Here is a 17,843-nt window from a genome sequence, read left to right as displayed (position 1 = left end):
TTTGTGTCTGCCTCCCATGTGCTCCCTCCTCTCCTCTGGTCCCTGCCCATTTCCCGGCCCCTCTGCCCTCCCTCTGTATACAGGCAGGCAGGGGATGATTGGCAGGGGAGGGGAGGACGCTTCTCTCTCTTATTGCTACGTGCAAAGACCAGAAATCCTGCCAGACAAATGATCATTTTCTTCTCTCCAGCCAGGCGGTGGTGAGTGAGAAGCCCGGGGCCCCCAGGACCTGCCCGTGCCTCCAGGACCTGCCCGCGCCCCCAGGACCTGCCCGCGCCCCCAGGACCTGCCCGCGCCCCCAGGACCTGCCCGCGCCCCCAGGACCTGCCCGCGCTGGACTCCTATGCCCGGGTGCTTAGTGGTGCCCAGCCCTCCATTGTGGGATCTAAGGAGCAGCCTCTGGACCTCACATCTGGACGTCTGCCTCTTCCCTGGGTAAGTCGCCATCACCGCCACATTTGCCCTATGGGCACCATCAGACATTGGAGCCATAGATCTGCCTCCATCCTCTGCCCCGGTCCGCTCTATGACATGGGCATCACCCCCATCCCCTGGTCTGTAACAAGCCACACAATTGCCGCCACCTGGTTTTGTACCATTTTCTGTGCCGCTTTGTGCTCTTATATTACAACATTTGATCATTTCTGGCTTATTTAGGGCGGCGATGATCCCTTTAAATCCTTGCACCCCTTTTTTTTTGCACCCCCATTGGTCATGTCGCGGGCCTGGCGGTGTTTATATTTGTCTTTGCTCCCATGTGGAGCTGCTGAAGGTGAATGCAGGCTTGCACAATTCATAGTCAGCGTAAAAGGGGGGGGTGTGCGCTGAGGAGAAGCTGCCCATTGGTGGCCGAGGGTGGGGGGAACACACAGGAGCAGCTGCAGCCAGGAGGGGATGTCAGGAGGACCTGCACATATGGTGCGGAGAAATGACACAAAACCGAGCCTCCGAGAAACTGGTTCCCCCTGTTTGGCAGTTGGTGCGCTCCGGGCTGTTATAATGCTCCTGTACTATTATACCGAGGCGCGCGCTCTGCATTATCCCCAGTATAATACTTGGTATTCCAACCTCATTCACACTGCGCAGCTTCCTGACAGTCGCTTAAAGGGGTACCCCGGATCACTCACATACATTTTTAACAGCCTCTGTGGGTTTTTTTCCCTTTGCTTGCTGGGAACGAATGGAAACATTCCGAGAAGAATCCAGTGGATCAAGCGCAGAACGACGTTGTCGTACGCTGACAGCAAGCAGAGATCTGCCCCGGCGGGCGGAGGAAATGAGACAGAAGAAGGAGAAGGGGTCGTCAGTGTGGGATCGATCCGCTGATCGAGAAGTGTCACACAGCGCCGTATATTGTGTAGTGGCGGCGAATGGTACTGCGGGTAACCTCCATTCACTTCTATGGGAGAGAGCTCGCAGTACCGCTCACCTTATGTAGTGCTCATAGGGGGCAGCTCTGGTCTCCGCAGGCCCATGGGGACGTCCGGGCCCCGCATGTCAGCCGTGTACCCAGTGATGCTACCTGTTATATCCACCTTCCTACATAAGCCCCCAGACTGTCTACTGCTCGCTGTTATCAGCCACTCCTGAGATCCCCCATCCATACCGGACCTCTTTTCCCACCATTCACTTACAGAAAGCGGAGATTTTATAAATGGTGCGAGGGAAAGGAGCAGTCACATATGTAGTGTCCATGAGGACTGCAGACCTCCGCGGTGGCGGCGGCAGTGGGGGATATTGTTTCCGCTTTCTTCCTCCGCTTTCTGAATGTTTTTCATCATAGTTTCGCCTCCTGGGATCTTTCTGAGGGAATTTAGCTCCTGCTGAGAGGAGACCCCTCTGTCCAGCTGTAGCGCCCCCTGTCGGCCGTTTTGTGCACAGCAGCTGCTGCGTCCGGGGCCAAAATCCAATTCTGGAGCGTCAAGACAAACGTCACAGAAGAACCGGACGAATGGAGACGTAGAGAACTAGTAAGAGCAGAAAAAACTCCCTCTGCCCGCCTCTGTAACCATTCTACTTACATGCTAAAGAAAGAGATTTGTGGCTGCTGAATGAGGTAACTGAGAATCCTTCAGTGAGCTCGGTGTGGCCGAGAGTTCGTAACTAGCTGATTTGTGACCGCAGACCACATCCAGCGAAACGTGCTGAGAAAGGAAGAGCTCAGCAGGCATGCGGACAACCCCTTTAAGAGGTGTATACCTTTTTATGAATTTTGTGCATCTTTCAGGTGCCTTGCCCCAGCGGTGAGAACTGTGCTGCTCTCCTGAACTGATGGTGGGTCTGAAGATGGGCGTGCGGGGCTGAAGATGGGCGTGCGGGGCTGCAGATGGGCGTGCGGGGCAGCGCAGTCATTCTCTATGTGCTCAGTTTGGCTTTCTGATGCACGGACTTACAAGATCCTGGGGGGGGGTCACTTACTATTGTTTGTACTGGACTCATTTAGTGATGGCTTGTGTTACCCCTCTGTCACATGGGGGTTATATTTATCCCCCGCAGCTGAGAATATGAGAGCTGCAAGGCAGGTGCATTTGCATCTGTTCCTCTGCAACCAGAGTACCAGTTCCCAGGAGGCACCGGGAGGTCAGGAGCAGTGTGAGGCATCGGGAGGTCAGGAGCCGGTGTGAGGCATCGGGAGGTCAGGAGCCGGTGTGAGGCAGCAGGAAGTCAGGAGGTGTTGTGAGTCAGGAGGTGGTGTGAGGCAGCAGGAGGTCAGGAGGTGGTGTGAGGCAGCAGGTGGTCAGGAGCGGTGTGAGGCAGCGGGAGGTCAGGAGCCGGTGTGAGGCAGCGGGAGGTCAGGAGCCGGTGTGAGGCAGCGGGAGGTCAGGAGCCGGTGTGAGGCAGCGGGAGGTCAGGAGCCGGTGTGAGGCAGCGGGAGGTCAGGAGCCGGTGTGAGGCAGCGGGAGGTCAGGAGCCGGTGTGAGGCAGCGGGAGGTCAGGAGCCGGTGTGAGGCAGCGGGAGGTCAGCAGCCGGTGTGAGGCAGCGGGAGGTCAGCAGCCGGTGTGAGGCAGCGGGAGGTCAGGAGCCGGTGTGAGGCAGCGGGAGGTCAGGAGCCGGTGTGAGGCAGCGGGAGGTCAGGAGCCGGTGTGAGGCAGCGGGAGGTCAGCAGCCGGTGTGAGGCAGCGGCAGGTCAGCAGCCGGTGTGAGGCAGCGGGAGGTCAGGAGCCGGTGTGAGGCAGCGGGAGGTCAGGAGCCGGTGTGAGGCAGTGGGAGGTCAGGAGCAGTGTGAGACAGCGGGAGGTCAGGAGCTGGTGTGAGGCAGTGGGAGGTCAGGAGCTGGTGTGAGGCAGTGGGAGGTCAGGAGCTGGTGTGAGGCAGCGGGAGGTCAGGAGCCGGTGTGAGGCAGCGGGAGGTCAGGAGCCGGTGTGAGGCAGCGGGAGGTCAGGAGCCGGTGTGAGGCAGCGGGAGGTCAGCAGCCGGTGTGAGGCAGCGGGAGGTCAGCAGCCGGTGTGAGGCAGCGGGAGGTCAGGAGCCGGTGTGAGGCAGCGGGAGGTCAGGAGCCTGTGTGAGGCAGCGGGAGGTCAGGAGCCGGTGTGAGGCAGCGGGGGGTCAGCAGCTGGTGTGAGGCAGCGGCAGGTCAGCAGCCGGTGTGAGGCAGCGGGAGGTCAGGAGCCGGTGTGAGGCAGCGGGAGGTCAGGAGCCGGTGTGAGGCAGTGGGAGGTCAGGAGCAGTGTGAGACAGCGGGAGGTCAGGAGCTGGTGTGAAGCAGTGGGAGGTCAGGAGCTGGTGTGAGGCAGTGGGAGGTCAGGAGCTGGTGTGAGGCAGCGGGAGGTCAGGAGCCGGTGTGAGGCAGCGGGAGGTCAGGAGCCGGTGTGAGGCAGCAGGGAGCAGTCAGCGAGTGCCAGGAAGCCCGGGAAAAATAGTGTCTCTGACACCAGTCGTGACTTTCTTACAGGGGATTCCACATGACAGGCTGTGCTCATACGGCAGCTCCATGTCTGTGCAAAAGTCATGGCACCACTAGTTTTGTGCCGTGTTCTGGTGACCGGTGGTTTATTGTTTCAGGACCTTGCAGGAAGTGGTTGGGTGGCTGGGACTTCTGAGCCTCCCCAGTGGCCTACTAGCCAATTTACAGTTTGATCCCCAGTGACTTGTATCTGTCATGTTTTGCGTTTAGTTTAATGGTTTGTGGTCCCTACCATTTGAAGGTATAGGATTGGAGCTATAGTCCCTGACGTCCAGTGGTTTGTAGACCCAGTCCCTGGTGGTTAGGAGCCCTAGTCTCTGGTTTCCAGTAGCTTGTAGACCCAGCCGTTGTTTTTTGGAGCCTTAGTCCCTGGTGTCCAGTGGTTTGTAGACCCAGTCCCTAGTGGTTAGGAGCCCTAGTCCCTAGTGGTTTGTAGACCCAGTCCCTAGTGGTTAGGAGCCCTAGTCCCTGGTGTCCAGTGGTTTGTAGACCCAGTCCCTAGTGGTTAGGAGCCCTAGTCCCTAGTGGTTTGTAGACCCAGTCCCTAGTGGTTAGGAGCCCTAGTCCCCGGTGTCCAGTGGTTTGTAGACCTAGTCCCTAGTGGTTAGGAGCCCTAGTCCCTAGTGGTTTGTAGACCCAGTCCCTAGTGGTTAGGAGCCCTAGTCCCTAGTGGTTTGTAGACCCAGTCCCTAGTGGTTAGGAGCCCTAGTCCCTGGTGTCCAGTGGTTTGTAGACCCAGTCCCTAGTGGTTAGCAGCCCTAGTCCCTAGTGGTTTGTAGGCCCAGTCCCTAGTGGTTAGGAGCCCTAGTCCCTAGTGGTTTGTAGACCCAGTCCATAGTGGTTAGGAGCCCTAGTCCCTGGTGTCCAGTGGTTTGTAGACCCAGTCCCTAGTGGTTAGGAGCCCTAGTCCCTGGTGTCCAGTGGTTTGTAGACCCAGTCCCTAGTGGTTAGGAGCCCTAGTCCCTAGTGGTTTGTAGACCCAGTCCCTAGTGGTTAGGAGCCCTAGTCCCTAGTGGTTTGTAGACCCAGTCCCTAGTGGTTAGGAGCCCTAGTCCCTGGTGTCCAGTGGTTTGTAGACCCAGTCCCTAGTGGTTAGGAGCCCTAGTCCCTAGTGGTTTGTAGACCCAGTCCCTAGTGGTTAGGAGCCCTAGTCCCTGGTGTCCAGTGGTTTGTAGACCCAGTCCCTAGTGGTTAGCAGCCCTAGTCCCTAGTGGTTTGTAGACCCAGTCCCTAGTGGTTAGGAGCCCTAGTCCCTGGTGTCCAGTGGTTTGTAGACCCAGTCCCTAGTGGTTAGGAGCCCTAGTCCCTAGTGGTTTGTAGACCCAGTCCCTAGTGGTTAGAAGCCCTAGTCCCTGGTGTCCAGTGGTTTGTAGACCCAGTCCCTAGTGGTTAGGAGCCCTAGTCCCTAGTGGTTTGTAGACCCAGTCCCTAGTGGTTAGGAGCCCTAGTCCCTGGTGTCCAGTGGTTTGTAGACCCAGTCCCTAGTGGTTAGGAGCCCTAGTCCCTAGTGGTTTGTAGACCCAGTCCCTAGTGGTTAGGAGCCCTAGTCCCTGGTGTCCAGTGGTTTGTAGACCCAGTCCCTAGTGGTTAGGAGCCCTAGTCCCTAGTGGTTTGTAGACCCAGTCCCTGGTGTCCAGTGGTTTGATGTTCTGATGTTTTCTAGGCTGGGAGCCTAGTGTGCTATTATTTTTGCCCAGGGCCATCATATGGTTCAATGTCCCCCCCATGAGATCACTCAGCGGCGGCCCGACCCCCCGTATACAGTATCGGCGGCTTTGGTCTGCTGGGTCCTGTAGTGAGGTGGGAGGTTCTGTCATTTTCTCCTTACACATTTATTACACTGTTTTTTGCTATTTTTACACTTTTATCCCTTTCTCATGACGTGACCCGGATTTATGTCATTACCATAATTCTCCTTTATAGCTATGAACCCCATTAGTCGGCCGTGTGATGCGATGTCGGGCTTATTTATTATAGTTTTTTATGAGATGGGTCATTGTTGTCGTTGTTGTTTTTGAAGTAATTTTCCTTCCGTCGTGATCTGATGTTTCAGCCATTGTCTCAGGTCACAGACGGTCCATCACTATGGATGTGACGTAATGAGGAGTCTCCAGGTTTACAGTAATTGTCTGGGCGGCACAACATAATGACAATATGATCAGATTACGTGCCACGAATGCCTTTATCGTAATTAAAAGCACAATTCTGCCCTTAAAAGGAATGTGCCATGAGAAATCATCTATTGCTTAAATCAGGTTTCTATGTTAAGTGTATAAAAATAATTTTCACACTAGGGTTATTAGACTTCTACTTCAGGGAGAATTTTCAGCAGGCTCCTTATCACCAAAGGCAAGATTACAATGACTGATAAGTGATAACACCTCTATATACAGTAGATAACACAGGATCCACCATTCACAATAGGTGATGTCACAGCTCACCTCCCCCTCCTGTACAATGACTGATAACACCTCTATATACTGTAGATAACACAGGATCCACCATTCACAATAGGTGATGTCACAGCTCACCTCCTCCTCCTCCTGTACAATGACTGATAACACCTCTATATACAGTAGATAACACAGGATCCACCATTCACAATAGGTGATGTCACAGCTCACCTCCCCCTCCTGTACAATGACTGATAACACCTCTATATACTGTAGATAACACAGGATCCACCATTCACAATAGGTGATGTCACAGCTCACCTCCTCCTCCTGTACAATGACTGATAACACCTCTATATACTGTAGATAACACAGGATCCACCATTCACAATAGGTGATGTCACAGCTCACCTCCTCCTCCTCTACAATGACTGATAACACCTCTATATACTGTAGATAACACAGGATCCACCATTCACAATAGGTGATATCACAGCTCACCTCCTCCACCTGTACAATGACTGATAACACCTCTATATACAGTAGATAACACAGGATCCACCATTCACAATAGGTGATATCACAGCTCACCTCCTCCTGTACAATGACTGATAACACCCCTTTATACAGTAGTTAAAACAGGTTCCACCATTCACAATAGGTGATGTCACAGCTCACCTCCTCCTCCTCCTGTACAATGACTGATAACACCTCTATATACAGTAGAAAACACAGGATCCACTATTCACAATAGGTGATGTCACAGCTCACCTCCTCCTCCTGTACAATGACTGATAACACCTCTATATACAGTAGATAACACAGGACCCATCATTCACAATAGGTGATGTCACAGCTCACCTCCTCCTCCTGTACAATGACTGATAACACCTCTATATACAGTAGATAACACAGGATCCACCATTCACAATAGGTGATGTCACAGCTCACCTCCTCCTCCTCCTCCACTGCTCTCTGTTGTCAGCCATTTCACGCCTGGAAGATGCTTACAGCAATGATCCATGCAATGTTATCACCTGGTGTAAAAGCCGCTGTTCTCCTGAATCGGCGATGTTTTTCTCTTATTCCTGCTCCTCTCTGTTCCTTTGTTATGGCCCTTTCTTCCAAATATATAAATCTAGTGTTGTTTCCAAGTGGGCGTGGTCCGCACCTCTTGTGGGTGGTCTTCTTCAGGACCACACCCAAATGGCAAGCAAGGACCAGATTTATATACAGGAAAGATGAGGCCATAACTCAGGAACGGAGAGGTTCAGAAAGAAAAGAAAAACATCGCCGGATTCAGGAGAACAGCGGCTTTAACACGAAATAATAAAATGACATATTTATGGCAAATGACAGATTCTCTTTACTTCACAACTGTTTCTGACTAGGGCCCCTCTGTGCCTTGTTAGGACGTGACCTTTGTGCATTGCACAGATGCCACAGGCCTGTGCTTATCACTTTAATGAGGGTCATTAGCATGGGGGTGAGGATGTCAGGCTTGTAAACAGTGTTCACACCACTGCATCTAATGAATGGAAGAGTTGGGGAAAAAGCTCCCCAGCTGTCAGTGTGACATGGACCTGATGTGACAGGTGGCCTCACACAGGGGCAGCAGCACAAAGCTGCAAGGAAACCATGTGCTTCCTTCCCTACAGCCTCAGTGCTGCTATTAGACATTCTGGATTATCAAATGCCAGACTAATAATATTTTGTTGCATTATAACACTTGTAATATATTAGTATATTTTGTCATAGAATATTATACAGTATCATTTTATTAAATTATATTTTTTTTGCTGACAATTTCTTGACCAATTGGAACACAAGCCACGACACATGATGACTTATAGTAGTGTTCTTTTTTACATATTTTCTACATTTTTTTAATATTTTCTATTTTTATATTATATTTAATTATATGTATTTTTTAGATTTTTCATTGTTTTTATTTATATTTTATATATTTGTTATATTTTCTATTGCTTTTATATGATATATCCTATTATGTTGTATGTTTTTTTGATTTACATATTTTATTAATATGTTCTATTTTTATATTATATTTTAAGTTATATTATGTTTAAAAAAATTTCCATTGTTTTTATATTAACATTTTATTATACTTATTTTTTTTTACATTTCTTATGTTATTTTATCTTATTATGTTGTATATATTGCTTTTTATATTATATTTTATTAGACTATTTTTCCCATTGTGTGTGTATATACACTCACTGGCCACTTTATTAGGTACACCATGCTAGTAACAGGTTGGACCCCTTTTGCCTTCAGAACTGCCTCAATTCTTCGTGGCATAGATTCAACAAGGTGCTGGAAGCATTCCTCAGAGATTTTGGTCCATATTGACATGATGGCATCACACAGTTGCCGCAGATTTGTCGGCTGCACATCCCTGATGCGAATCTCCCGTTCCACCACATCCCAAAGATTTCATGTTGTTTACGCCAAATTCTGACCCTACCATCCGAATGTCGCAGCAGAAATCGAGACTCATCAGACCAAGCAACGTTTTTCCAATCTTCTACTGTCCAATTTCGATGAGCTTGTGCAAATTGTAGCCTCAGTTTCCTGTTCTTAGCTGAAAGGAGTGGTACCCGGTGTGGTCTTCTGCTGCTGTAGCCCATCTGCCTCAAAGTTCGACGCACTGTGCGTTCAGAGATGCTCTTAGGCCTACCTTGGTTGTAACGGGTGGCGATTTGAGTCACTGTTGCCTTTCTATCAGCTCGAACCAGTCTGCCCATTCTCCTCTGACCTCTGGCATCAACAAGGCATTTCCGCCCACAGAACTGCCGCTCACTGGATTTTTTTTCTTTTTCGGACCATTCTCTGTAAACCCTAGAGATGGTTGTGCGTGAAAATCCCAGTAGATCAGCAGTTTCTGAAATACTCAGACCAGCCCTTCTGGCACCAACAACCATGCCACGTTCAAAGGCACTCAAATCACCTTTCTTCCCCATACTGATGCTCGGTTTGAACTGCAGGAGATTGTCTTGACCATGTCTACATGCCTAAATGCACTGAGTTGCCGCCATGTGATTGGCTGATTAGAAATTAAGTGTTAACAAGAAGTTGGACAGGTGTACCTAATAAAGTGGCCAGTGAGTGTATATATATATATATATTTCATTATATTATCTATTGTTTTTATAGGATTTTGTTTCTTATTATGTTGTATATATTGTTTATTTTTACTTATTTTATTAAATTAATATTTTTAATTTTTATATGATATATATTTTTTTAGATTTTCCATTGTGTGTATATTCTATATACACACGTGGTCAAAATTGTTGGTCCCCCTTGTTTAATGACAGAAAAACCCACAATGGTCACAGAAATAACTTGAATCTGACAAAAGTAATAATAAATAAAAAATCTATGAAAATGAACAAATGAAAGTCAGACATTGCTTTTCAGCCATGCTTCCACAGAACTAAAAATAAACTCATGAAATAGGCTTGGACCTTTACTTAATATTTTGTTGCACAACCTTTTGAGGCAATCGCTGCAATCAAACGATTCCTGTAGCTTTCAATGAGACTTCTGCTCCTCTCCACAGGTATTTTGGCCGCTCCTCAAAAGCAAACTGCTCCAGTTGTCTCGTGTGTGAAGGTTGCCTTTTCCAGAATCCATGTTTCCGCTCTTTCCAAAGATGCTCAATAGGATTTAGGTCAGGGCCCATAGAAGGCCACTTCAGAATAGTCCAATGCTTTCCTCTTAGCCATTTTTGGGTGTTTTTTGGGTCATTATCCTGTTGCAAGACCCTTGACCTGCGGCTGAAACCAAGCTTTCTGACACTGGGCAGCACATTTCTCTCTAGAAACCCTTGATAGTCTTGAGATTTCATTGTACCCTGCACAGATTCTAGACATCCTGTGCCAGATGCAGAAAAGCAGCCCCAGAACATAACAGAGCCTCCTCCATGTTTCACAGTAGGGACAGTGTTGATTTCTTGATATGCTTCATTTTTCTGTCTGTGAACATAGAGCTGATGTGCTTTGCCAAAAAGTTCCATTTTTGTCTCATCTCTCCATAGGACATTCTCCCGGAAGCTTTGTGGCTTGTCAACATGTAGTTTGGCAAATTCCAGTCTGGCTTTTTTATAATTTTTTTTCAACCATGGTGTCCTTCTTGGTTGTCTCCCATGAAGTCCACTTTGGCTCAGACAACGATGGATGGTGCGATCTGACACTGATGTTCCTTGAGCTTGAAGTTCACCTTTAATCTCTTTAGAAGTTTTTCTGGCTTTTTTGTTACCATTCGTATTATCCGTCTCTTTGATTTGTCATCAATGTTCCTCCTGTGGCCACGTCCAGGGAGGTCGGCTACAGTCCCACGGATCTTACATTTCTGAATAATATGTTCAACTGTAGACACAGGAACATCAAGCTGCTTGGAGATGGCCTTATAACTTTTACCTTTAACATGTTTGTCTATAATTTTCTTTCTAATCTCCTGAGACGACTCTTTCCTTCGCTTCCTTTGGTCCATGGTGAGTGTGATACACACCATGTCACCAGCACAGTGAGTATCTGTAGCCCTATATACTGGGCCCACTCACTGATTCCAAGATTGTAGACACCTGTGATGCTAGTTAGTGGACACACCGCGATTTAATATGTCTCCCTTATCACATTATTTTCAGGGGTGCCATCATTTCTGTCCAGGCTTATGTTATAAGTTTTATTTATGTAAAAATTCTGTGGACGCATGGTTGAGAAGCAATGTCTGACTTTTATTTGTTCATTCTCATAGATCTTTTATTTATTATTACTTTTGTCAGATTCAAGTTATTTCTGTGACCATTGTGGGTTCTTCTGTCATTAAACGAGGGGAACCAACAATTGTGACCACGTGTGATACATATATATATATATATATGTATATATATATATATTACTATATTTTATATGATATTTTATCTAATGGTGCTGTATATATTGTTTTAGATGATATTTTATCACAGTTTATAAATGGGTTCTCTATGGGAACCGTAGAGGGGCTGCAGTTTTTTGTCCTCTCCCGCCGTGCTCGGACTTGGCTGACATCTATTACATTTGGCCTGATAACACGGAGGTTTGGTGTTGTGCGTCCGCCGCCCCACATGTGGTTCCTGCCCGGATGACAGCTGCTAGACGTGGGTTTATATCACAGAACCGGAGCTTTATTTGTGCCTTTCATCCGTACCACAGGGGCCCGAATAATACTATCCATATTGTAATCACCTCCGATATTACAGTGCTCTCAAAAATAAATCTGCTGCCGCCGAGCCGATCCCCCCGATGTATCTGATTCCCTGCTGGGTCAGATATTCCCGAAATCCACACGGACGAGCTCATTCCTGGTGAACGATTATTACAGGCAGCGAGCCAGAGACTTTATATACAACAATTATGTAAGTTACCCAATGTTGGGCTGTTGGCAGTGGGACCGATGCCAAGTGTTCACATAATCGCTTTGTCACCATGTCATCACAGTGCGATTACCTCATGGAACAACAAAGGCGTCAGGAAATGTTCCCAAACCACTAACCTGACCGCGGTATTATTCTAACCATTCTATTCTTGTACATAGGTGCGGTATTATAGTAGTTATATTCTTGTACATAGGAGTAGTATTATAGTAGTTATATTCTTGTACATAGGGAGCAGTATTATAATAGTTATATTCTTGTACATAGGGGCAGTATTATAGTAGTTATATTCTTGTACATAGGGGCAGTATTATAGTAGTTATATTCTTGTACATAGGAGTAGTATTATAGTAGTTATATTCTTGTACATAGGGAGCAGTATTATAATAGTTATATTCTTGTACATAGGGGCAGTATTATAGTAGTTATATACTTGTACATAGGAGCAGTATTATAGTAGTTATATTCTTGTACATAGGAGCAGTATTATAGTAGTTATATTCTTGTACATAGGAGCAGTATTATAGTAGTTATATTCTTGTACATAGGAGCAGTATTATAGTAGTTATATTCTTGTACATAGGGGCAGTATTATAGTAGTTATATTCTTGTACATAGAGGCAGTATTATAGTAGTTATATTCTTGTACATAGGGGACAGTATTATAGTAGTTATATTCTTGTACATAGGGGCAGTATTATAGTAGTTATATTCTTGTACATAGGGAGCAGTATTATAGTAGTTATATTCTTGTACATAGGGGCAGTATTATAGTAGTTATATTCTTGTACATAGGGGGCAGTATTATAGTAGTTATATTCTTGTGTATAGGGGCAGTATTATAGTAGTTATATTCTTGTACATAGGGGCAGTATTATAGTAGTTATATTCTTGTACATAGGGGCAGTATTATAGTAGTTATATTCCTGTACATAGGGGGCAGTGTTATAGTAGTTATATTCTTGTACATAGGAGCAGTATTATAGTAGTTATATTCTTGTACATAGGAGCAGTATTATAATAGTTATTTTCTTGTACATAGGGAGCAGTATTATAGTAGTTATATTCTTGTACACAGGAGCAGTATTATAGTAGTTATATTCTTGTACACAGGAGCAGTATTATAGTAGTTATATTCTTGTACATAGGGGGCAGTATTATAGTTGTTATATTCTTGTGTATAGGAGCAGTATTATAGTAGTTATATTCTTGTGTATAGGAGCAGTATTATAGCAGTTATATTCGTGTGTATAGGAGCAGTATTATAGCAGTTATATTCGTGTGTATAGGGGCTGTATTATAGTAGTTATATTCTTGTGTATAGGGGCAGTATTATACTAGTTTAGTGATACACATAGTAATGCCCAGCACTCCGGTGTTTGGTAAGCCTCTCTGTGTATCACTGGTGCATGGCTCTCATTGTGTCCACAGTCACAGTTCTGTGTTTCCTTTGTAGTGTGGACTTGTCGGACCGGAATCCCATGTGGCATTACCGGTAACAGTGTAAATATCAGTGGGATCGGGAAATAGCATGTGGCCATTAGTGACACACCTTTATCTTTTGCTCTAGAATGTCCCATTTTCCATCCGCAGTGAATTATTTGCCCCTGTGATCTGTGAATATTGGCACACAGTTTGGTATTGCTTTTTTGTTTTTGCAGCAGTATATGTAGAGATGGAGTGGGGCTGAATGTGCCAATTAAATTGCTGGTTCACGTTACATAACCCGTATGTAACAGTCACTTACCCTATTCATGGGCCGATTGGTGGTGCAGGCATGGTACTGATACCGAGCTTGTGCCCGGTGTGGGGCTGACATTATCAGCGGTGGCAACGTTCCATCTAACACAGAAAAGGTTCTTCCCATCTCTCTGCATGGAACGTCGTCTGAACCATGATTTGGCGGGAAACTTTTCGTCTAAATGCCACTGACATCTTCACCCCTCTGACCTGACCTGTCGACATAGGATTTTAACAACTGTAACCTGTTTGAGCAATTTCTTCATATCCCGTGCCATCCGCCCCGACAGCTGCCGCACTTCACCCTTCAGCAGATTAGATGATTTGAAGGGATAAATCTAATCTCTTACAATCAGATCAGTAAATCGCGGCTCATAACATGGAGTTGCTGGGCCTAAATGACTTTGCTGAAAGGTTCTTCTGTGGGCTTGTGTGCGTTCCTTCAGCGTTGGAGCATACGGGTTGGCTGGAGACACTCACGGGTTGGCTGGAGACACACACGGGTTGGCTGGAGACACACACGGGTTGGCTGGAGACACACACGGGTTGGCTGGAGACACACACGGGTTGGCTGGAGACACACACGGGTTGGCTGGAGACACACACGGGTTGGCTGGAGACACACACGGGTTGGCTGGAGACACACACGGGTTGGCTGGAGACACACACGGGTTGGCTGGAGACACACACGGGTTGGCTGGAGACACTCACGGGTTGGCTGGAGACACTCACGGGTTGGCTGGAGACACTCACGGGTTGGCTGGAGACACTCACGGGTTGGCTGGAGACACTCACGGGTTGGCTGGAGACACTCACGGGTTGGCTGGAGACACTCACGGGTTGGCTGGAGACACTCACGGGTTGGCTGGAGACACTCACGGGTTGGCTGGAGACACTCACGGGTTGGCTGGAGACACACACGGGTTGGCTGGAGACACACACGGGTTGGCTGGAGACACACACGGGTTGGCTGGAGACACACACGGGTTGGCTGGAGACACACACGGGTAATCTCAAGTCAAAGGCTAATAAGTATTCAGGAAGGATGGCTATCCTGATATTAGGAGGAACTCTTTACAGTAGAGCATGGGATGGCTAAAACAAAGCCTTAGTTATGGACCGAAATGAGTTGGGGCTATATAAAGGTGACTGGCCTCACGAGAGTGGTGGCCTCAGAATTTGAGTCTTTCATGAGATCTCTTTTGAGTGACCACGCCGGATCACTAGAAAGCCGTGCGCATTAATACTGTACATATTTCATATTCTCTAGACTGAAATGAAGCGGCTACGATAAGAAATTGTCTCTCCTCGGGAAGTAAAGCCTTGATGGGATTATTAGAGAACCTGAAGATTCTATTGAAGTGTCTATTGATGGAGCCTCTTAAGTGATCCTAACCCACCTAACCAAAATTAGGCAGGCCCTAAATATATTTAGGTGCCTTTTCCCAGTATGAGATCCCTCTTTAAAAATTAGAGGAGACTCATTTGTAAAGGCTCTAGAGGCGAAATGCGTTGGTTGGGTTCTTTTTCGTGAGATATCATTTGTGTTCGGTCATAACCCTTTGCACTTGCACCCATTGATTAACCTACCTTTTTGTGTGTGATTTGGGATACCCTGACTGAAATGCGTTGGTTGTTTTTTTTTTGTTTCTTCTGTTATCTCCTGCCATTTGTTTTGAGATATCCGATTGTAAACACTACCTTCATTTACTAATATATTAAGATGCACAATGTGAGCTCATTTAGGAAACCCTGATGTAACATTTACCATTACGATGTGCCAATTACGTAAGCGGGCCATGCTGTGGACAGTCCCAAGGTTATCACATTCACCGATTTTTATTTTTTTTTTACATTTTTTTTTTACATTATTTCCTTTTTACAGTCAATATAAATAAACATGTACCGTATTTTTCGGAATATAAGACGCACTTTTTCCCCAAAAAAATTGTGAGGAAAATGGGGGGTGCGTCTTATATTCGGAACGCAGGCTTACCGGCATTGTGGCGGCGACAGAGGTGCGGGCATGATGTGGCACGGTGAGCTGTATGGCGTGAGCAGGTCCCATCCATATTTGAGGTGAATCCGCGGCCCGGTATTGATGGAGAGCAGCAGCGCTGGTGAGTTACAGTATTTTCCGGTGGCGGCGGCCATTTTGCTGAGGCCGCGCGTGCGCAGATTCACTACTCTGCGTCCCAGGGCTTCAGGAAAATGGCCGCGGGAGGCCGCGCGTGCGCAGATGGAGATCGCGGCGGCCATTTTCCTGAAGCCCTGGGACGCAGTGTAGTGAATCTGCGCACGCGCGGCCTCAGCAAGATGGCCGCCGCCACCGGAAAATACCGTAACTCACCAGCGCTGCTGCTCTCCATCAATACCGGGCCGCGGATTCACCTCAAATATGGATGGGACCTGCTCACACCATACAGCTCACCGTGCCACATCATGCCCGCACCTCTGTCGCCGCCACAATGCCGGTAAGCCCGCCGCCACCAGGAAAACCACCCAGCTCTGCTGCTCTCCTTCACTACTGCTGTGGCGTCACCTCAAATGTGGAAGGGACCCTGGCCGCTGCCACCTGAGGAAGTGACCGCACGTCTGCCACAGCAATCTCCCCATGGACACCAGGCCATGGCGTCGCCCACCTAAGCAGGATGGGACCCTGCTCAGGTGCACGCCGTTCCGCCCACCGCACCTCAGCATCACCTCACCTCTGCCACCACCATGCCTCCTGTGACCCTGCTCTGCCACTGCCTGCCCTCAGGTAAGAGATCTTAAATTCGGACAATAAGACGGACCCCCATCTTATAAAAAATCTTTTTTTCTGCATTTTTCACCCCAAATTTGGGGTGCGTCTTATAGTACGGTGCGTCTTATAGTCCGAAAAATACGGTAGGTGGCGGATTCTTAATGATGGTCCAGAACCCCCACATCTTAAGCATCACAAGAGTTTCTGCTGGATATCTGCTGATAAGATGATGTCCTGGTCCCGCCACTATCGCAGTGCCCGGCTTGTGCATATCTGCTGTGTAAGCATCGAGGGTCTGCGTAATCTTATCTCATTATTAATAATGCTCTTATCAAGACCACCTACTGGATTATCCCCGACGTGTTATCCAGAGAAAATTATCACTTTACAAACCAGCCTTTAGATGATTAGGAGGGGTGCCGAGAGAAAATTTACACAAATTATCGCTTTTGGTTGCATAATAATAGTACAGATAAACCCTTTTGGTCCTTTGTAGTTTTTTGGTCCTCTGTGGTCCATGCTGACGAGTAGCGCTATTAACGTAGATTGCTGAGTAATTTTGGAAAGTTATCGGTAAATGCTACCCCACTGAGAATAATAGATTATGTAAATTTTCTTGGATTTTTGTCAAAAATTAGTTCACAACATACAGGATATGGTGAGGGTTTATCTGTAAAATGTCTGGTAAATGCTGTGCTACTGCTCAAGATCCTGTACACCACTTCCCAGTTTGTCGACAGTCTTCTCCTCCCTCTACTACGACTAATCTACTGTGGGTACGTGGCTGTCAGCATCTTCATCTGCCTCAATGTGACATTTCTTCATCACTCCTTCCCTTAGTAATCAGGTTCCTTAGCTATTGTGTCACGGATGTGTCAGAGGCTGCAGACCGTTGCACTGCATCTGTCTGCAGAAGGTCTCGGTTGTTTGCTTTGCAGGCTAGTGGCCACCTTTCCCGGTGCTAATGAAAACACCTGAACCTGGGTGTTTATAACGCCCTACTTCCTGTTGGGAGGTGCAGGTGTTATTTCCTGTTTGCCCTTCTCTGTTGAGGCTTGGAGCTGTAGCAGTCTGCTAGCGTCCTTTTGGAGTTTGGAGGACATAGGTGTGTCTCTGAGTCTACTTAAGTTAAGTGTCCCCCTTGCAGTCTTTAGTGTTAGTGGGATTGACTAGCGATCATCCTGTCCTTCCCGCTGCAAGACTTATTGCCAGGGTCACACAGGGAGTAAGTATCCTGCTCGGCGATAGGTGCGGAAACTATGTTGGGATTGTAGGACAGACAGGGTGACGTTAGATCAGTTCAGGGGTTTCCACTTCCCCCTTCCCTAGTGTTTGATTCCCCTTCCCTTATCCCTTTGTGCTGCACTTAGTCTGTCCTACACTGTGTGTGACATCTTGTTTTCTTTTTTAAGTGTTGCCTTTCAATTTCTGACCTGACTTAACTTGGATGTTTTGTCTGCTGCCTGCCCTGACCTTCTACATGACTACTCTACTGTCAGCTGTTGGTAACTTCAATTAAGATTTTGTCATGTGATATCCTGTATCAGTCCAAATCCCTGTTACAAGGGTTAAAAGGTGAAAACCAGGGGGATCCTTTGCCTCCACACGCTTTACATTTCTCC

The 17,843-nt window shown here is 47.4% G+C and overlaps 1 protein-coding gene across 1 annotated transcript in view; it reads left to right on the top strand.

Annotated features, from left to right (window-relative positions):
* Positions 1–241: 241 nt before the first annotated feature.
* Positions 242–17,843, top strand: part of LOC143793376 (RING finger protein 24) — an 80,903-nt gene continuing 63,301 nt past the window's right edge. The window contains exon 1 of the mRNA XM_077280283.1: positions 242–435. Coding sequence (XP_077136398.1) covers positions 344–435 — 92 coding nt within the window. The 5' untranslated portion in view covers positions 242–343. The remainder of the gene's footprint in view (positions 436–17,843) is intronic.

This window comes from Ranitomeya variabilis, chromosome 1 (assembly GCF_051348905.1).
Source record: "Ranitomeya variabilis isolate aRanVar5 chromosome 1, aRanVar5.hap1, whole genome shotgun sequence".
NCBI classification, from domain to species: Eukaryota; Metazoa; Chordata; class Amphibia; order Anura; family Dendrobatidae; genus Ranitomeya; species Ranitomeya variabilis.
This window is presented reverse-complemented; position numbering and strand designations above follow the sequence as displayed.